The sequence below is a fragment of the Typopeltis vanoorti genome, chromosome 4 (assembly GCF_054136105.1).
Source record: "Typopeltis vanoorti isolate ZY-2024b chromosome 4, IOZ_Tvanoo_1.0, whole genome shotgun sequence".
NCBI classification, from domain to species: Eukaryota; Metazoa; Arthropoda; class Arachnida; order Uropygi; family Thelyphonidae; genus Typopeltis; species Typopeltis vanoorti.
Window position 1 is genome coordinate 169,918,844 of NC_143552.1, and position 23,279 is coordinate 169,942,122.

Here is a 23,279-nt window from a genome sequence, read left to right on the forward strand (position 1 = left end):
TTTCGGCCTGTAGCAGCCTTCATCAGGTGACATTATAAAAGAAAGAAAAAAAGAAAAAACACTAAACACTGAAGGTTAAAAGACAATGAACAACATAGAGAGTCTCTATACATAATTAGCATGAAAACGTTGTAGTTATATTTAAAGCTGTTCTTTCGTTTGTTGCATTGTTGGAAGAGTGCGTGCATGCAGCATCACGTGAACGCTAGTATATGATTACAGCTGAGTGACTATCTGGGAGGTTGTAGCTCATGGTATTATTTAGATGAACTAGATTGAAGATGATTTCTCTAGATTCCACGATTTTTGTCTCTAGGATATTTGAGTTGATGATGACAAGGTTTTGGGTGGCTTATTAAGAAACGGATCTTTGGAAGTGGAGTGAACAAGGTTCTGTTATTGTATTTTCTTAGAACGTTTACTAATTTATGGGAAACTGTACTTATGTAAGGAATAGATAGATTGCCTTTGAATCTATTTGTTTCTTCTGAGTGATGTCTAGGAGGATTAAGAAGGAATTTTTCAATGATTCTCTTGGAATATCCATTAACTTCGAAAGAAGTTTTCAGATGGTTTATTTCTGTAAGAAGTTCATTTGGGTCATCCAGAAGAGAATGGGCTCTATGTCCCAAGGTGGAAATTATTCCAAGCTTATGAGGAGGTAAATGATGGGACTGACTATGCAGATATCTGTTGGTGTGTATGGGCTTTCTATATATCGATATTTTGAGTTTACCAGAAGTGCGAGTCAGTTTGACATCAAGAAAAGGCAAGGAATTATCGGTTTCAAGCTCGGCAGTAAACTTAATACTTTGATGTCGGCTATTGAGATGTTCGAGGAAAACCATAAGGGATTCATGTCCATGGCTCCAAATAATGAAGACACCATCTACATAGCGTTTCCAAACATTAGGTGTTAAAATAAAGGAAGAGATAGCCTTGGTTTCAAAATCCTCTAAGTAAATATTTGCTAGTACAGGGGGATAAAGGATCACCCATAGCCAGTCCATGATTTTGTTTGTATATATTATCTTGAAATTTGAAGTAACCGGACCTGATGCAATGTGTAAAAAAGGCTAACTTTTTTTGGATAACTTTTCCTTGAGTAATGTTAGGAATTCATCTGTTGGGACATTAGTGAAAAAAGAAGTTATGTCCAAGCTAGCCATGATGTCATCTTCATTACCTGTAATATTCTTGATGTATGTAACAAATTCTGTAGTATTCTTGATAAAGGATGGTGACTTGCCTGAAAAACGTTTTAAGTATTTGGCAAGATATTTTGACAGATTGTATGTCGGAGAATTAATACCTTCTACAATTGGGCGTAATGGGGGTGTTCTCTTTATGGGTTTTAGGAACACCATATATACAAGGAATTAACGGATGGAGAGAGCGTAGAGATAAGCGAACGTTTCGAGATAATTCAGTTGTTGTTTTTAATAAGTTGTTTTTACGATTTTGAAGTTCACAAGTTTAATCTCTCTCGAGTATTGAGTAGGTATCATTATGTAGTAATTCAAGCATTTTATTCTAGTAATCTTCAGAGTTGAGGATTACTGTTGTATTGCCTTTATCCGCAGGGAGGATAATTATATCTCTGTTGTTTTTAAACTTTTAATAGCTTTGCGTTCTGTTAAAGTAATATTATCTGCAGGTGATTTTGCGTTATTGATAATAAAGATTCATTCAATACGTAGAAGTTTTGCATCTTGTGGAGGGAGAAAAGAAGTAGCTTTTTCTATTTTTGTAAGTAGAGTCTCCTTTAGTATTAATTTTGGGGAAGGAATAAAGTTTATAACTTTACTAAGGATGCTTTTTTCTACCTCTGAAAGTATGTAACAAGATTTGTTGATAACGACTTTGTCAATATTAATGTGTGGTTTTGAGAAGTTTCTATTATTTTGTAATATTTTTTATGTTTCAAATTTACTTATAAGATTTACTTTGCTATTATATTGTATTGTGGCTGCTTGAGATTCACAGTATGTATTAAAGGTATGCCACCTTTCATTATCTAGAGATTCTTCCAATTTCTCCGCTATAGTTCTTTTTTATTGAAAAGAAAAGCGAGAGATCGTTTAGAATCCGAGATTCTTTCAGACAGTAGGTCTAATTTAGCTTTATGATAGATTCTCCTCGCACGTTCAGTTGTTATGATTTCTTCAAAGCACATAAATTTAGGAAAGACAGCGTGAAATTTGCAACATTTCAAGAAGACCAACATGTTGATGATTAGCCCAATCCTCTTCAGTGTCTTGTTGAAGTTTCGTTTATTATTAATAATAGAAGACTCGTCATGATGGTTATAGATTAAAGAATGATCATTAACTCGGTTACCATACATATTTTTATGAAGAATTGAATGATTAGAACAGAGATTTAAGTAAAAAGGTTTTAATATAAAAACACTACTAGTTTCGGCCTGAAACAGCCTTCATCAGGTGACATTATAAAAGAAAGAAAAAAGAAAAAACACTAAACACTGAAGGTTAAAAGACTATGAACAACATAAAGAGTCTCTATACATAATTAGCATGAAAACGTTGTAGTTGTATTTAAAGCTGTTCTTTCGTTTGTTCCATTGTCGGGAGAGTGCGTGCTTGCAGAATCACATGATTACAGTTGAATGACTATCTGGGAGGTTGTAGCTCAAGTTATTATTTAGATGAACAGGATTGAAGATGATTTCTCTAGATTAAGCGATTTTTCTCTCTAGTTCCTCATTGCAACGGAAGATGTTAGTAGATTTTTCCCAGCAGACTTTGTTACTTTGGTTTTCATCATTAGGATTAGCCAAGAAAAGGATATGATTTGATAATTTTCACCTTTATTTTTTTATAATTTCTTCCTTTATTTTAACACCTAAAGTTTGGAAACGCTATGTAGATGATGTCTTCATTATTTCGAGCCATGGACATGAATCCCTTATGGTTTTCCTCGAACATCTCAATAGCTGACATCAAAGTATTAAGTTTACTGCCGAGCTTGAAACGGATAATTCCTTGCCTTTTCTTGTCAAACTGACTCGCACTTCTGGTAAACTCAAAATATCGATATATAGGAAGCCCACACACACCAACAGATATCTGCATAGTCAGTCCCATCATCTACCTCCTCATAAGCTTGGAATAATTTCCGCCTTGGGACATAGAGCCCGTTCTCTTCTGGATGACCCAAATGAACTTCTTATAGAAATAAACCATCTGAAAACTTCTTTCGAAGTTAATGGATATTCCAAGAGAATCATTGAAAAATTCCTTCTTAATCCTCCTAGACATCACTCAGAAGAAACAAATAGATTCAAAGGCAATCTATCTATTGCTTACATAAGTACAGTTTCACATAAATTAGTAAACGTTCTAAGAAAATACAATATCAGAACCTTGTTCACTCCACTTCCAACGATCCGTTTCTTAATAAGCCACGCAAAACCTTGTCATCATCAACTCAAATACCCTGGTGTATATAAAATATTGTGTGATTGTGATATTCCTTATTTTGGGCAAACAGACAAATCTGTGGAATTGCGTATGGAAGAACACTTGAGCGACATTACTTACAAGAGACAGCGAGCCAGTGCATTATCAAGTCATATCCTTGTTAAAAAAACGTTTAATTTTCTTGAACAAAAATCACTGGAAAGACTTTTATTGGGATTATATTGATCAAGTGCATATAATAAACAATTAAGTTATATCAACTAGTTTCACCATCTAAGTCTGTTGGCATCTTCACGGTACATAACTGATGTACGGCAATAAAAAGTAAAAAACTGTTACAAACTATAATCAACCGATTCCAATTATATTAAACAAAGAACAGAGCGCGTACAATACATTCATAGAGCGTGGATGATATCACTTGTTGTTATTTAGGAACGTTTTATAGTTGGCACTATAATTCCGTTCTGGCGAGTTGAAGGATCTGATAAGGGTCTTCCAGATCATGAGCAAGATTAGTCCTTGGTTCCTGTTAAGGTTTTTGTATACAGCGGGCAACTGTTGTTGCCTCCTTAAAAATTCGGGAGCTGAAGTCCTCCTTCATGTAAGGAATTGTGCTTCCATCCCACTCTATGGTATGGTTCGTTCTTGAGAAATGAAAAGCTAACCCCGATTTTTCTTCTCTGTTATTATTGACGTCACCTATGTGTTCTTTTTGCCTAATTTCAAGGCTCCTTGAAGTTTGGCCGATGTAATTCAAGCCGCACGAGCATGGTATGTTATAAACTCCAGCATATTTGGAGAAAGGATGGCTATCTTTTGGAGATCTTAAGAATTTTCTAATCGTTTCTGTGGGTTTAAAGGCCACTCTTATTTTATGTGGTCTAAGGCGTCTAGCAATCTTATTGGAAAGTGTCCCTAAGTATGGAATGACGATGGTATAAATATAACGCACATCATATTGTTGTCTTTGTCAGGGTTCAGAGAAAAGTATCTTGTGGACGAGTCTTCGAGGAAATCTATTCATGGTAAGGTTGGTGGATATCAGGGATAGTTCTTCCTGGAGGTCTTGTTGATCTGTTGTAAGGAGAGAGGCATGGTTCTTCAACATGTGTACAATACTAAGTTTCTGAGAAATGTGGTGTGAGGAAGAGAAATGTAAATAACGTCCTGTATTGGTAGTTTTACGGTAAACTGAGAGGTTGATACTACCATTCGGAATCTTCTTAATTAAAGTGTCCAGAAATGATAATTGGTTATCTTCTTCAAGTTCTAGAGTGAATTTGATTATGTGGTGTAGAGAGTTGATTTTGTTAAGAAAGTCGAACAGGTCCTTTTTTGTGTGGTTCCAAACGATAAAGATATCGGCCATATCTCCACCATACTGTGGGTTTAGGGTCTGTTTGAGTTAAGATTTTACTTTCAAAATCCTCCATAAAGAGATCAGCACAAGATGGAGAGAGGGGCTACTGCTGGATTCTGAATATATAGAGATTGGAGTAATTATTATTTGCTTCAGAATCCAACAAGATCTTCCATCACAAAGGCTAGACTTGTAAATATTATTTAATGTAAACAACTTATTTTACAATTTAATATTCATATAACTACTGTAATTTTGTCTAATATCTAATTATTTAATCAAAGATATATGTATTAATAATGAAAAGACTGTATTAAATATTATTAAGCTATTTTATTTATTACTATGTTAATATTATAAGAATTTGTATTTGATATTTTAACTGCACATTAATTGAAATGTAAGTATTCTCTATTTACTCCTGTTTGTAGAAATTTAACGTTATGCAATAGCTCAATTTTATTATGTTTTAATAAGCCAAACGGCTATTTTGTTAATAGAAAGGGGGATAGTAAATCCCTTTATGTTTTTATAGCTGGGTACGAAACTCGGATCGAAATCCATAGAGTTTCATGCCGAAAAAACTATCGGCGAAGCCCAAGTGTAAATGATCACTTGGGTAGTACAACACCATGGCAACTCCATGCAAAGGTGAAGCATTTATTTAATAATAAATTTAATAATTTATTATTAAATTAGTAATTAACAATTAATATAGAAGTACACCACTTTGGCAATTCTATAGCAGAGGTATGTAAGTTCGTGTTCACTTAAAACCTTGATATTCCAGGTCTACCTACTCACTGATGAGACCTCAAAAAAGGTTGAAGCCGGTCTGGGTAGTGACCTCTTCTCATAATGTAAAACAATATATACATCTCTTAGGAGCTGGGTTTTACATTATGAGAGAATATTAAAGTTAGTGATGGAGCTTGCTCCACCTTTGCATGGAGTTGCCCTGGTGTTGTACTACCCAAGTGATCATTTACACTTGGGCTTCGCCGATAGTTTTTTCGGCATGAAACTCTATGGATTTCAATGGATATCGATCCGAGTTTCGTACCCGGCTATAAAAACATAAAGGGATTTACTGTCCTACTTTCTATTATTTATTATGTTTTGTTTTGTTGTCATGGAGACGTATGTAAATAAGCAAGCGCGAGTTGGAACACCACGTGAAGAGAAGGTTTATTGAAAAGTTTTAGAAAGAAATCAGGAGAACAATTTAGTCGGGAAGAAAGGATATATATAAGCGATGAACGCTGAAATTATAGAGGAATTAAGAGAGAGAAAGAGAGAAAGGAGAGGATTGGCATTAGGTTGGAATCGGAGCATTCGGCATTCGGGAATCACAGTGCAATAATAGCGAGTCGGCAAGTCACTAAAGCAGCTAATAAAGTCTACTAGTCGAGAAGCAGTTAGCTAATAAGTTGTAGAATAACAATTATAGCTATGGAAAACATCTGAGAGACTATTAAGTAGACTAGCGATACTTGAATTGAGATATAATTTCAGGGCCGACCTGTCAAGGACACACGGAATCTTGAAATAAAGCATCGAGTAACTAGAGAATAATAGAGGCTGTAAAATTGAAGGTTACTGTTAGCTGTGCTTAGAAATATATTGCCTAAAGAATTAAATGAATGCAGGAAGAATGAACAGCTGTGCACATAAAACTTCAAGTTAAGGAATTATTATGTATTGCCTTAATTCATGAGTGATCAATATTTACTCGCCAGGCTGGCAAGTAAATCCGTACTTCATGCAAGAACGTTTGTTTATGTATAGTGACCGATGATTAATTCAATTATTGTTTAGAAGATTTATTTAATGAGTGCCGTATACTGTTTAAGTGTTTACAGTTATAAAAAGTGTATATGTATAAGTAGATGAAGAAAAAAGATTATCGGTAAGAATATCCAACCTTTAATAATTCTATACAGAGAAGTGTGTGAGTTTCATCCTAGAATTTCCTTATATTAACAGTAACTATTGCGGAGATTAGCTGAAGTGTAGATTTAAAAGTGTTTGCTTCAGAAGAAGTGTTACTGAATTTTTATTGTATTTGGAACTTAAGAAACTGTGAGATATTTGTGCAATCGGTTACTGAGGAACTTTGTGACTTTGAGCTTTACCAAGTAGTTAATTGAATATTGTGAGAGCTAAAATGTTTATAATATCTTACTTAGTGATTTGAACTTAAGTGTAAATTGTAATTCTAAATTAAATGTTTGTTTTTGTTAATCTAAAGTTGTGTTTTGCCTGAATCTCTTTTACTGCACCATTCATAAAATATTCGAACCAAAGCGGATGAATTAAAAAAGTCAAATATACTTGGCCAGTATATATAATAACAACGTATAAAGGAAGAGTAGTTGAAAGTTGGTTTTTCTTCAATTCTTGAACTAATTCAAATATAAAGTGGTGCAGTCTTTAAATATAAATTTTCTTTATATTTGAGTTAGAAATCAACTTACAACTTATCAATTAGTTAAGAACATCGTAATAGTAACCATGTCGGATCCAAAGTATAGATTCAGAAGAAGTGGGATCCAACACTACCAATTGCAAGACCAGTCAATTGTTGATATATGGTTTTATTCCGTAAGAAAAAGTTTGATGTTAAACAATAACGGAACAGAAGTAATGTCTTGTGGGAGCAAACTTCCTAAAATGTTGATGACTTCCTCCACAGGGATGTTAGTGAATAGAGATATAACATCCAGGCTGGCGAGTAAATCCGTATTGGAGATAAAGATGTTGTTCAATTTCCCAACGAAATGTTGCGAATTTCTTGTATATAAGTGTCCGAATTATGGATGTGAGGTTTGAGGAGGCCTGCCAGGTATTTAGATAACAGATAAGTTGCGAATTGATTCCATCCACAATCGAGCGTAGTGGTATTCCATTTTTGTGTACCTTAAGAGCGCCATATAATCTTGGTGTTAGTGGATGCATGGATTTCAATCTTCGTTTTAAGTCTATAGACAGTTCTCCATATGACGTATTAAATCGTTGGTATCATTGTGGTTCTTTAGTGTTGGGTCTGTGACTAGGACACGGTAGGTTGATGTATCCGACAATAAGCTGTTAATCATATCTTCGCAATCACTGGTGTTTAAAATCACTGTTGAATTTCCCTTATCTGCCTTCAATATGATAATGTCTTTCTTTTTCTTCAAACTATACAATGTTCTTTTTTTTTTCCAGAGTAGTGATGTTTTTGTTAGGAGTTCTGGAAGATGAGAGGATGATACTACGTTTTAATCTAATATCATTAGCTATGGGTTCCGATAACGACGAGACTGCCTTTTCTATATTTCTACCATCGTCATTCCATACTTAGGGACACTTTCCAATAAGATTGCTAGACGCCTTAGACCACATAAAATAAGAGTTGCCTTTAAACCCACAGAAACGATTAGAAAATTCTTAAGATCTCCAAAAGATAGCCATCCTTTCTCCAAATATGCTGGAGTTTATAACATATCATGCTCGTGAGGCTTGAATTACATTGGCCAGACTTCAAGGAGCCATGAAATTAGGCAAAAAGAACACATAGGTGACGTCAATAATAACAGAGAAGAAAAATCGGGGTTAACTTTTCATTTCTCAAGAACGAACCATACCATAGAGTGGGATAGAAGCACAATTCCTTACATGGAGGAGGACTTCCGCTCCCGAATTTTTAAGGAGGCCACAACAGTTGCCCGCTGTTTACAAAACCTTAACAGGAACCAAGGACTAATCCTGCTCGTGATCTGGAAGACCCTTATCCGATCCTTCAACTCGCCAGAACTGAATTATAGTGCCAACTACAGAACGTTCCTAAATAACAACAAGTGATATCATCCACGCTCTATGAATGTATTGTACACGCTCTGTTCTTTGTTTAATATAATTGGAATCGGATGATTATAGTTTGTAACAGTTTTTTACTTTTTAGTGCCGTACATCAGTTATGTACCCTGAAGATGGCAACAGACTTAGCTGGTAAAACTAGTTGGTATAACTTAGTTGTTTATTATATGCACTTGATCAATATAATCCCAATAAAAGTCTTTCCAAGTCATATCCTTTTCTCGGCTAATCCTAATGATGAAAACCAAAGTAACAAAGTCTGCTGGGAAAAATCTACTATCCTCGTCCGTTGCAATGATGAACTAGAGAGAAAATGGTGGAATCTAGAGAAATCATCTTCAATCCTGTTCATCTAAATAATAACTTGAGCTACAACCTTCCAGATAGTCATTCAGCTGTAATCATGTACTGGCGTTCACGTGATGCTGCAAACACGCACTCTCCCAACAATGCAACAAACGAAAGAACAGCTTTAAATACAACCGCAACGATATAGTGTCAATTATGTATAGAGACTCTCTATGTTGTTCATAGTCTTTTAACCTTCAGTGTTTAGTGTTTTTCTTTTTTCTTTCTTTTAATGTCACCTGATGAAGGCTGTTACAGGACGAAACTAGTAGTGTTTTTATATTAAAACCTTTTTACTTAAATCTCGGTTCCAGTCATTCAATTCTACATAATATATATATATATATATATATATATATATATATATATATATATATATATATTAGGATTACCAAGTAATTTTATAAACTTGGTTATTTTACTCCTAATCCCAAGTAAGCAACCAGATAAGTTTGCACCTGAGCGTAGTTCAAGTCTTAAGATGGTGCAACACCAGGGAAACTCATTGTAAAGGTGGATAATGCTCTGATCACTATTCTTAGTATTTTCCATAATGTAAAGCACATCTCACTAAGAGGTGTATTTATTAGATATAATAAATTCACAAATTATTAATTTCTAATAATGGAATGGTATTGCCGAACTATCTAAAGCTCACCTTCCGTAGGAGTATGTTACAGGTTTTCAACCTACCGTGGTTGGGATTATCATTAAAAATAAATTGGTAAGAGGGTCTTAAGGTTATTCCATTCGGAAGTGCATGATCACACTTCTCTTGCAGAAGCAAGAGTAAAATAATCAAACACATGAATATCTACGCTTGACTAGACTAGAATGATTACCCTAACATTCAACTAAAAAAAAAAAAGTGATGACCACCTATTCAACTATCGAATAATTGCAAGAGAGAGAGAGAGAGAGAGAGAGAGAGAGAGAAAGAGAGAGAGAGAGAGAGAGAGAGAGAGAGAGAGAGAGAGAGAGATTGTATTTTCCTAATGAATCTGGAGTCGATGAAGGTGGATTTTTCTCTTGCGAATATTGATAGAAACACGAAGTGTAGTATTATCATTGGATGATATTATTTCTGGGAAACAGCTTTTGATCTTCTTTTTGACGCTTCAAAGTAGTCACCTTTGTGAGTTAAAGATCATCGGTTGTGAGAAAGAAAGAATTCGAATCCCACGCATTCCCAACTAAGAGTTGTTCCTTTCATTTTGCAGAAATGCTATCCTTTTATATCTCTCGTTTCAATTTATGCTTAGAGAATGAAAAGTGCTACGGTATTCACTACGTATGACTAGACTAGACTAAAATGAGTATCAGTTGTGGCATCTCCACTATGGTATAGTACAATAGAGTTAGAGATGTCACACCTCATGTTCATACTGGTCTAGTCATATGTAGTGAATACCGTAGCACTTTTCATTCTCTAAGCACAAATTTAAAGGAGAGATATAAAAGGATAGCATATAAGTCTACAGTATAGTGAAGGGTCTCTTTTCCCCTTAGAGCTGTTTTCTGTATGTTAATTTATTATTATCTGACACTTTCAAGGATCCAAGGACGCATCACGGGAGGGAACTGTACTCCACTCAGCTACACACACATCTCACAGTCTACCCTATTGCTAAATTCTCCACTACACACAACTACCATTACCACGACCAACAAAACTATTTTTGACTATAAATTGCGTATGTTCTGATGGCCGATTTGATTGTATGCCGGATAACAAATCAGAATTTCCGTGATCAGGGGAGGCTCGTGCATGGGCTCTATGGAACTACAGCACCCCTAATTTTTCTCGATATATAAATATATTTATTAATTATTCATATTTGCTTGTAATATTTAATTTTATCATCAACAATCCTATACAGTTCTCTTATTTTGTATAAAAAATGATAAAAATCCATCTTGTAGCACTTAGGGGGGCGAAGGACGCTAGTAGCACTGTGTTTATCACAGTGTCATATTGCAACGCTCGCAAGCATATGCACATCATAGTGAGATGCGAGCTATTAGCGCAATGCGACACTGTCCGTCGCGTAGTTCCACTGTTGTTTATATGCAGTTTGCGCCAGTAGTCGGGTGTTCGTAGTGCTTATTGTGTTTACTCCGACTCTTTAAATATTTGGACATTACAATTAAAGATATAATATTTGTTATAGTTTTTATTTTAGAACATTATTGGGGTTATGATAATGGATTTTATTTTTAAGTAATTTTGAATTCTACCAAACTGTATAATTTTATCGATAATAAACAATATTTTTTCATGTTTAATTTTTTTTTTTTTTTTACCATAATTTTCATGTTTTATCCAAACACGTATACACTGTACTTATAGCGTGTATGTATATTTCGGAAGTTTCAGCACCCCTACGATTTTAAGCCACGAGCCGCCACTGTCCGTGATTAAAAACCCTACTACCTCCGTATGAGATCAGCTAACTCGCCTTCGATTGAAAAACCTCATCTAAATATTCCTCTCATCACGACGACCATCGAACTCATCGAATGCCGCAATGTACCATCGTTCTTCCAAATGAGCTACGGAGGCGCTTTTCACGTCATACATTATCATATAGATCGTAATGAACAGACATGCACTGCATCTTCCACTATTGGGTGCTGAAAGCTCTCTTCATGTATACCTTCAAACATGGCTGTTGTGAAAACCAATATGAAGAGGCAGAGCTCGTAAGTCTGACTCCCCTTTCGAATGTAACAAGTAAACGCATTAAGTGTGTCTCAAGGAAATTGTGACACAGGTGGAAGAAACACACACCTACAGCATGAAATGTGCTGGGTCAAAATCCCATCTACGACGCAACGAACATTTATAAACCTTGCATTTAAACTCGAGGAGAGGTTTCATCCCTTGAGCTCGGATTTTACTTTCGGAAAAACAGGCAAACTGACAGGAAAACATGGCAAAAAACAAGATAGATTATTCTTATTTCTTCGGTATATAACATTATATAACAATTGAGGTTAACAGCAAGAAAACATGAAACATGAAAGGTTTCATGTTTCCTGGAAGTCAGTTATGAAACCGTTAAAGAAAATAAAGGATGTAGCTATTTTATATGGTTGAGTTTATAAAAGTTAAATGACGTAAGAAGCATTATTTTTCTAATTTCGTGTTCTAATTTCTGCTCAAGATTAGTGTTTGCTTTTAACCTACCATATCTGATCTCAGAGTAAAAGAGGTCTTTTTATACTAGGTCAAGTTAGAAAAAAAAACTACATTAAATTCTATATTAAAACTATATAAAAATCAATTAGACTATATTGTAGTCAGTAAACGTTACTTCAATGGAATACGGAACTCAAAGGTGATTGCTTAAAGGTATTTGCTTTTAACCTACCATATCTGATCTCAGAGTAAACGAGGTCTTTTATACTAGGTCAAGTTAAAAAAAAACTATATTAAGTTCTATATTAAAACTATATAAAAATCAATTAGACTATACTGTAGTCAGTAAACGTTACTTCAGTGGAATACGGAACTCAAAGGTGATGCCAAGTGCTGACTGTGGATCTGATCATAGACTGGTCTTAATGAAGAGGAATATTCGCCTGAAAACAATAAAATTTGAAAGACGTCAACCCCTAAATTGGATCTGCAAATGGTACAAAATCCATCCGAAAGTGAAATCAAAATTTCATGAAAATATTTCAGAACTGCTGTCTGTTGTAAAACGAAAATGAACCCTCTCAGTAGAATAAACTACAAGCAGCCATCATAACATCTGGTGAAAACCACATCAATAAACAAGAAGAAAGAAAGAAAAAACCGAGGAGCAAATGAAGAAGAAAGTTTAAGATATAAAACATTGGATAAAAGAATCAGACAGTTATGTAAAAGATTGAAAGAAAACTGAATAAATAGGCAGTGCACTGAGATAGAAGAATTACAAAATAGGAAGAAAACCCGAAAAGCATTCCTGAAAGTGAAAGAACTTAATGGAAAAACAAAACGTACACAGTCTAATAACATCAAGGACAAAGATGGAAACATACTCATTGATAAGGAAAAGATGGAAGATGGGTGGAGTACTTATCAGATCTCCATGATGATGATAATGGTAACATGTTAGATGATTCACGACACCTTATGTTAAACGTAACAACAGATACCACTCTACCCACAAGAAAGGAAGTAGAACACGCAATTAAGAATCTTCCTAATAATAAATCCCTTGGGGTGTGATAATATTCCGGCTGAGCTGCTGAAAGCTTTGACTGGCAATAATGACAACTATTTAGTGGAATCCATTCAGGACATCTATAAATCAATACAATTACCTGAAATTTTTACAACATCTATCTGCATACCAATTCCAAAGAAAAATAATGCACAAAATTGCGAGGATTACAAAATTATGAGCCTAATATCCCATGCATCTAAAATTATTTTAACCATTGTTAACCAACAAATTGAAAGATCTTTAAGCGGGGAATTGAGTGAACAACAGAAAGACTTCAGAAGAGGAATAGGAACCATTAATATTATCCTGGAACTAAAAATACTAATAAAAAGATCACTTGAAAGAAATTGGAATATTTACATATGCTTCATAGACTTTCAGAAGGCTTTTGAACGGGTAAAACATAATAAAACCTTCACTATATTAAATAAATTAGACATAGAAGATCATATATTTGGTGTAAATCATTATAAAAATGATTTGCACCAAAGAGAAAATACAGCTGTTTAACGATGAGATTTCTGTAGTGAAAATAGAAAGAGGAGTTAGAGAAGATTGTATCCTTTCATCAAATCTATAGAGAGACTGATGAAAAAGATTGAAAAGCAAAAAAATAGAAATTAGTATCAATGGTATAAAATACAACAATCTTAGATATGCTGATGATAACATTCTAATAGCAGAAAACAGAAAGAAATTAATCAAATTACTGCAGCTAATAATTGAAGAAGGTAAAGAATTTGGATTAGATATAAACGCAAAAAAAAGACCAAATTTATGAATATCTCAAAAGAAAGCAGATCCGAGCCAGAAATATTCATAAACAATATGAAAATTGAACATACAACAGAATACAAATATTTAGGCACCTACTTTACTGCAGATGAAAAGCAAGATAAAGAAATAAAAATAAGAACAGCCATAGCTAAAGATGCATTCAGGAAAAATGAAGATCTTCTCAGAAATTCTGCAAGTATCGAGACAAAGAAAAGAATGATAAGAATAGTGTGGCCAATTTTCACATATGGAAGTGAGACCTGAACATTCAAGAAGAGAGAGTAAGGCAACAGATAATGGCCTTTGAAATGTGGCGCTATAAGAGAGTTCTGAAAATTTCATGGACCGAACATGTGGCAAATACAAATGTCCTACAAAGAATGAGAACACAGAGATCTTTATGATCCAGAGAAAGATGAGATTAGCAGGACATATACTGAGAGGTTCAGCAGGACAGAGGATACTAACAGTTTTAGAAGGAAAAATTATCGGAAAAGGATCAAGTGGCAAAAAACGAAGGACATGGCTTGAAGATATAAGATCATGGACAAGATCACATGGCTATGCAGAAGCAAAAAGGAAAGCCACCAACAGAGAGAACTAGAAGGACATGGTGCTGCACCCTCTCACTGAGGAAGCTACATGAAGAAGAAGAAGAAGATATTAAGTTCTTGGAATGTACTGAAGTTTAAAGGTATGTGAAATGGCATTTCTAGCACATCTACACGTATAAGATCATGATTCTTTCAATTTTCAAAAATAGCCTTAGTGGGAAAAAAAATATACATATATATATATATATATATATATAGGTTTTTTTTTTGTTGCTTTTATTAAGCGAACAGTCAAAAGACGAAATTACAAAATTTTGTCCTTCTAAGTAATGTAGACGTTTCTTTTTTTAAAAAAAATTTTCAGACCACAGACTCAGGGACGTTGAGTTTTGGCGAAATGAGATAGATAATAAAATAGGAATTCTTCAAGATGACATTAACCAACTACTTCAATACAGAGATCGTCTGGAAGCAGCTTTTGCATCATCTAAACCACCACTGTTGGCGACTCAGCAATGCTTAATTTTCAGGTACTTATTTATTTATTCATTGAATTTTAAAATGGTACTGCAAAACTCTCCTCTATAAGTTCAATTCTAAATTAAGTGCAGTTCATTTGTATATTTAGTGGGAAGGGAAGATTATTTCGCATAGCCGACCACACCAACTTGAAGAAGTGATACGATAATGATAAAATACACTGCTGTCCAAAAGCTAAGGACGAAACACATTTTTATCTGTATGTAAAAACATTTTCATGCCTACAGCCAAATGTGGGCATAAATGTATTGCCAGCATACCAATAAATTATATTAGACAAAAAATGTGTTAGACATTTCGTACAAATTAAATTGCAATACCTTTCTGGAAAAAGTTACAAATTTCGTGATAATGTACGTAATTAAGGAATTAATGTACAATTTTTTTTCAGAAACTATGCGGAAAGACATTTCAGTATGGAATATGGACACCCCGACCGGGGATGCAGCCCTCACAGCGTTGCACCATGATTACCACCAAGTGATTCAGGAGTTCTTGAGGCAAAGTAGCCCGCTTCTCCTTCAAAGCAAGGATAAGGCTTATTTGTTTTCTGGAGGGGGATTTCGAGCAGAAATGCATCCACCTATTGTCCCAAATATGTTCTGTGGGATTGTGATCTGGCCACAATGCTGGCCAGATCACAATCCCATGCTGGCCACTCGATTCGATTAATATCCTCGGTCACATCACATCGTACACAAACAGTGGAGCAAACAGCGTCTCCACTGTTTGTGTAATGTGATGTGGCATGTCATCCATAAAAATGAGTTCTTCGTCTACAGCAGCAGGAGAACAATCGAACATCTGAAAACTTCATTGCAATGTCGTTCACAGGATATAGCTCCTTTTATCCAGCACTTGTAGCTCTGTGCATCCATTAAGCATAATATAATAGATTTAGTTTAATCCTTTATCCCAGTGAGAGCAAACAAAGTTTGCGCCTGAAAATATCTTCAGGACTAAATATAGTGTTGTACTATCTTATCCAGTAAGTAGTGCAACACCAAGGCAACTCGTGGCAAAGGTGGAGCAAGCTACCAGGCACTTCTAACCCAGTATCTCCCATAATGCAAAACACATTTCCTATGTGGATATGTATACTGTTATGCATTAAAGGGATTGGCCATCTACCCAGACTAGTTTCGACCTTTATTGAGGTCTCTTCAGTGGGAGCCAGGCCCAGAGCTGGAGATACCAGGCAGAAGCAGTAGCAAGTCATCTGTGCCTATGGGAGTTGCCAAAAGGTTTATCACCTTTTTTAAGAATTATTACTCTGGATTTAGAGAAAGATGTTGAAAATTTATTTATCACTAGGTTAGACTATAATAGATTTAGTTTAATCCTTTATCCCAGTGAGAGCAAACAAAGTTTGCGCCTGAAAATATCTTCAGGACTAAATATAGTGTTGTACTATCTTATCCAGTAAGTAGTGTAACACCAAGGCAACTCGTGGCAAAGGTGGAGCAAGCTACCAGGCACTTCTAACCCAGTATCTCCCATAATGCAAAACACATTTCCTATGTGGATATGTATACTGTTATGCATTAAAGGGATTGGCCATCTACCCAGACTAGTTTCGACCTTTATTGAGGTCTCTTCAGTGGGAGCCAGGCCCAGAGCTGGAGATACCAGGCAGAAGCAGTAGCAAGTCATCTGTGCCTATGGGAGTTGCCAAAAGGTTTATCACCTTTTTTAAGAATTATTACTCTGGATTTAGAGAAAGATGTTGAAAATTTATTTATCACTAGGTTAGACTATAATAGATTTAGTTTAATCCTTTATCCCAGTGAGAGCAAACAAAGTTTGCGCCTGAAAATATCTTCAGGACTAAATATAGTGTTGTACTATCTTATCCAGTAAGTAGTGCAACACCAAGGCAACTCGTGGCAAAGGTGGAGCAAGCTACCAGGAAATCAGGCGCAAACTTTGTTTGCTCTCACTGGGATAAAGGATTAAACTAAATCTATTATAGTCTAACCTAGTGATAAATAAATTTTCAACATTAAGCATAATGTTGCTCCACACCATGACCACAGCACCGCCGTATCTATCCCTTTAAAGAAATTCTCGCGATGGTAAGCTGAATCACTTTCACATCACAAGTGTCGTGTAGAATCGGAAGAATGACTAAAATGACTTTCATCTGTAAAGAGTACATTAGGTCATTGCTATCATGTCCAATTTTTATGGACACAACACCTGTAAAGGTACTCTACGATAAGCAGTGGATAAAGGGACGCAGGCTACAGGGCTTCGGGCTTATAGGCGAATATCGAGATATCGGCGAATCTGTGCTTGAATGGAGCCGACTTAAAAACTGATCCTGCTATGGTGCGTCGATTACGTTTTGCTATTATAACTAAGCATCTGTCTTCATGCCCCGTAGTAGAGCAAGGGCGACTTCTTATCCAATGTCTGGAACGACTGCATACTTGTTTTCTCAGTTCTTTGTTTTTTTCTCTCTTCACTTTTTTGCTTCACTTCCATTATTGCCAATAGGGTTCTATTCTCTTTCATACATTCATACATACCACTACTACTATTACTGCTGCTGCTGTTGCTAATAACAATAATAATAATAATAATAACAACAATAATAATAACAACAACAATAATGTAATCCCCTCCATGAAACACTACCTTGTCGTCGTGGAGGGGCTTGCGCGCTCTACGGATACCAAAGCTAGACATGCCTTAGCAGAGGAACAAAATTAAGTGCGCCTCATCCCCCCCCCCCTATTTTAAATGGTGAATAGAAGAAAGAAGTTATCCACGCCGGATCGGTCGTTGCCCAGGTCAACAAGGACGGTGTTTTGTGCCATAGCTCCTGGGAATCGGGCAACAAATGGGCTACAGGGCTCAAACTCTTTTACTGAGCAACCACAACAAAAAACTGAAATGCAACTGGAAGAAAAGAAAAATTAAAACGAAAGAAATCGACTTTATTTGAAAAAAAAAGATGATTATGCAAGTTATAACGAATCAAATCTAGCGTCAAGAGGATACCAAAAGCGAATGTAGGAAATTTGGAATCAGAAATTTGCTGATGCAAAAGTCATTGGGCAGCGATTAATGGATCAATAAAGATTTATTATAAGCTTTCGGTGATGTTGAATTTTAAGAACTGCAAAAACAGATTGGTATGGAATCCGAGCAAGAACTCGAGGCACTTCAAGACCATATGGAGGAAACACTTCAAATAAATTTTTGAATTCACGTAATTCAAATAATAAGCAGCAGAACAATTTAAATGATACATAACAAGAACTGAGACGTATGATTGTAGAATAAATGCTAAATGCTAGAGAAAGACAGCTACTACGGACATTGAAAAAAAGCCGAAGACAAGACCTAGCTGCAATATTGAACAACATCAACTTGGTAATAGAAACAATTATTACAAAAACACTCGGAGAAACAAATCAGCTAATGTACAGTGTTGCAGTGGTAGTTACAAGAGAACTTACTTATACAATAAGGCAGATAAATAAAGCAAAATTAGGAACCTCAAAATGGAAATTACGTTCAGAAGCAAAAGTAAATGAACATGAGTAGATGTTTGCAATTTAAAGAATTTAAAAGAAGGAAAACTTAAGCAAGAAAAGATCAAGGGCAGTCTAGTAAAGCGGTACAACTTTGAAAATATATATATATATGAAAACTTTGAAAATATATATATACTAGAGGGACTACGCCCTCCTAATGCCTATGGCGCCCAACCCCCCATGTTCCGGACTGATAAGCCGGTTTTCCTTGAATTCTGATTACTCGAATTTTGAAGACTCGACACTCAGGGTAGCCCCTGGGTTTCAAAACGTTTCAAAAAAGGCGACATACAGACGTAACATACCAACGTGACATAAAAAGGCTTATCATTATATATATATATATATATACCTTCTCATAACCACAGACATGATCGAAAGGCAAGGAAAGAAATTGAAGAACTGGAGTGCACCAGGCAAAGATAAACTGCATGGATTTTGGCTCAAATAATTGTTCTGTGCTCGTGCTCGGTTTACTCAACAATTTAACAACCTATGACAAACAGGCTCAATTGAAGAGTGGATAACAACCAAAAGGACAGGTCTGATTTGAAAAACAATGAAAAAGGAACTGTTCGGAGTAATTATCACCCAATAACTTGATGGGGAGGAGGTGGAGAGGATCCAGAGGCGAGTGACTAAGATGATAGCAGGTCTATGGAATGAACCATATGAGAACAGGTTGAAGATTTGTGGGTTGCAGAAATTAGTTGATAGGCGGAAAAGGAGAGATATGATTGAGACATTCAAATTGCTAAAGGATTCTATAGGATTAATTCAGAGGATATTTTTGAGATCAGGACTGGTGGTGGGAGAACTAGGGGACACCTATGGAAGCTCGGAAAGAGTGTGGTTAGCAGGGGTGTTACAGCTGGGTTCTTTACTTTTAGAGTGGTAAATGAGTGGAATAAACTGTCAGAGTCTGTTGTGGGTGCTATGACAGTAAGTGAGTTCAAGGCAAGGTATGATAGATACTGTGAGAATGTCGTATAGTTGTGTGGACGTGATGTTTAGGGCCTCCTTCGATGAGTCTAAGGACTCCCTGGAGTCGCCCGTAATAATAATAATAATAATAATAATAATAATTTTTTTAATTGATCTGTTAAAATATTTACACATACAATAAACATCTTGAGTGACATTGCAACTTATAATTTTACAGAATTCAGCACAAAGTGCTATATTTTCTACATTGGATTTCAATTAAAATTTTAAAAAATACTTTTTGCTTTTTTATTATGTATTTACAGCACATGTTCTTCTAATATTTACAATAAAGATTATACAGAATTTTTGAATATAGAATATTCACAATAATAATAATAATAATAATAATAATAATAATAATAATAATAATAATAATAATAATAATAATAATAATAATAATAATAATAATAATAATAATAATTTATTTATTTATTTTATTTATTTATTATTTTTTTATGTGTCAGATAAATTGCATACATAGATGCTGTAATAATAATTATATATATATATATAATATTTATAACACATTACAACTGTGAATAACAGATACTTGCAAGTTAATAATTTTCTTCCTCGAAGCTTAGCAGAGCTTATCTAAGGAAGATAATAGATGATAGATGGTGGTGGTTTCTTGGTTATGTTCCTATACTGGTCACAAGCTAGGTGTTGATTTTACTGTTTGTTTGTACATGCTTGGAAGACTTCAACTGCTATTACAGTTTAACTATTTCTTTTTTTTTTTGTGCAGATAGGGTTGGATTTAGACATGGCATATTTGTTTCTTTGTGTTCTTGTAGTGATGTTTTTTTTGAGAGGGGCTTTGTCATAGGTTTGTGGGGGGGGAGAGAAACAGGAATTGCTCGAATTTTCATTCTCGCTATAATATTTATATAGCGCCTGTTTCAGCTCTCTGTATGTTCCTAGGTTTGTTGTCGAACGGCAGTTTGTTTATCATGTCAGGTACGTAGAAGTTCCGGGTGGCTTTGCCGTTTTGATTGTTGTACTTATATGTTATGTAGTTTGTTGACTGTGGTCTTGTTATTTGATATGTTGTTCTGGTTACTCTATATGTTGGGCTGTAGTTATGTTTTAACATGACTGTGTAGTGGCATAAATGTTTCACCCTAAATATTTTGTGTTTTGTCCGTGCTTCCTGCATAAGAGTGGGTTGTTCCCAGAATATCAGTTTTACCATTTTATCTTGCAACCATTGTAGCCTGTTAGGTCTGTAGTCTGCACAGAATGCATATGATGTGATTTCATATCTTAAAATGTTTTCACATAATGCTTTATAGATTAGTATTTTTATGTGGGTTGGGGCAATGTCTTTTAATCTGTATAGTTTGCTTGATATTATCCTAAGCTTGGTATGTAAGTAGTTTGTATGGCTATTCCAACTTTGATCAGCATCGAAGTGAAGTCCAAGATAGCGTGTTGTTTACATCGGTGTGATGGTTGTGATTTTAGGGTCTGCGCTTTGTGTATAGGAGGATGAATGTCGGATAGTGAGATATTTAGTTTCTATGGGCAGAGTTTGGGGTTTTTTGAGTATCATTAGGTTTGTTTTTCCAGAGTTTATATATATGCCGTTTTCAGTTAACCAGTTAGTGATTTGATTGATGTGTGTTGCATATTTTTGTAAGCGATATTTGCATTGTTGTGAATGGATACTATGGCCGTGTCATCTGCGTACTGGAAGATTCTACTTTTTAGGGGGAGTTGGCTTATGTCGTGTGTGTATATGTTAAATAGAATGGGAGATAGGACAGCTCCTTGCGGTACTCCACTGGTTACACTTTTTACTGTATGCTGATCCTATACGTGTGATGTGCTTTAAACCACTGGAGTAGACGACCTCCAATTCCGATATGGGTTAGTTTCGTTAACAAGGTTTTGTGTGTTAGTGTGTCAAATGCTTTTGTTAGGTCAATGAATACCACTAATGTTATTCTGTTTTTATCTAATGCAGCGTTTATTAGATCTGTGAAATCTTCCAGGAGTTGCTGTTCCTTTATTTTTTTGAAAGCCATACTGTGTTTTGGGTATGATTTAAAATTTTTCGACGTATGTGGAGAATTTCTGATGCACGATGCGCTTCATGATTTGGTTGATTACAGACAGCGTGGCGATGGGTGTGTAATTACTTATAATGTTTCTTTTTCCCTGTTTGTGTATGGGTGTAATTAATGCAGTCTTCAGTGTTTCAGGTATGTGTCCCGTTTCGAAGATTTTATTTAAAAGTTTTTGTATAACTGGAAGTAGGTTGGTTGAGTGTTTCTTGATGTCTTTTGGTTAATTTGTTGAATTGCCAATGATAGTTCTTCTTTTGTTACTGTGGGGAACCACATCGACTTGGTTGCTCGTGGACCTAGTGGAGAATGTTCGTTTGTGTGAGGAAAGGTTGTTTCTTGTAGCTTTTGGACAGAGTTCACTAAATTCTGATTAAAGTTGTTTGCCAACTGTCTGAGGGATTTGGGGTCGCAGCAAAGCTGTGTTTTATTGTTTCTGTGGCAGTGGTTCTGTGTATATTGTCAAGCATTTCATTAATCAGGTGCCAGGTTTCCTTTATGTCATTCTGAGCTGTTGTTAATTTGTTGCTGTAATAGTTTCTTTTTGCCATTCTAATCTGTGTTGTTAGGAGATTCCGTTTTCTTTTGTATTCAGCTTTTAAAGCGATATTGTTCGGCGATTTCTTAAGTTGTTTCCATAGGGCATCTTTTCTTTGTATGTCTGTTAGTATATTGTCTGTTATCCATGGATTTTGTTTCATTTGGGGGCGTATTTTTATTTTTGTTAATGCTTTGTTATATAGTTTGTTAAATGCAAGTTTAAGATTATTATATACAGCTTCAGCAGAGTCTAAAGATGCTATCTGCATCCAGTCTGTTTTTCTGATTTCATCGTTTACTATTGTTTCGTTTACAATGCTATAATACTGTTTTGTAGTCTCAGTGATTTTTATGGGTTCTGGTTCAGTGTGTAACTGTAATGCTATGAAATAATGGTCTGCCAGTTTGCATGTTATGACGGCTACTGTGTGGCTGTTTGGAGGGGCCCTTATAGTTATATGATCAATGCAGGTTGAGGTTGTTGTGTTTCCGACTATCTCTTCTTTTCGTAGTTTGTCGTAGTTACTTCAGTATACGACTGTATGGATGGGGTTATGTTATATGCCGATAATAGGTCTAGGTATTGTTCTGTGTTGTTATTTATGTTCCTAATGTTTATATTAATGTCTCCTATTAATATCATGTTTTCTGAGGTACCTACTTCCGTGGTTGAAAGCCATCTGTTTACTTCTTCTAAGAATTTTGTGGTGCTTAAGTTGGGTGGTCTGTATATTGCGTTTAATATCAGGGAGTTTTCTTGTTTGATGTTTTTATTTTCGATGCATATGTTTTCTGTGTATTCTAATTTATGATTTATTTCTGTTACTTCTAGTTTATGTTTGGTAAATATTATTATACCACCGCCTCGTTTTGTTTGTATGCAGTGTTTGTGTTGTTGGAAGTGTGGCATTTGGGATGCCTCTTCGTTTGTCGTAGTTACTTCAGTCAGTATTAAAATGTCTATTTCGTCTATATCTTCCTTCAGATAAGCTTGCAGGGTCAGCCAGTATTTTTGAATGCTTCTGATGTTGATGT

General features: G+C 35.2%; 1 protein-coding gene across 1 annotated transcript in view; it reads left to right on the forward strand.

The window, feature by feature from the left end:
• Positions 1–23,279, forward strand: part of LOC150107841 (tektin-1-like) — an 81,507-nt gene that overhangs the window by 8,895 nt on the left and 49,333 nt on the right. Inside the window, exon 2 of the mRNA XM_090391588.1 lies at positions 14,928–15,093. Coding sequence (XP_090247714.1) covers positions 14,928–15,093 — 166 coding nt within the window. The remainder of the gene's footprint in view (positions 1–14,927; positions 15,094–23,279) is intronic.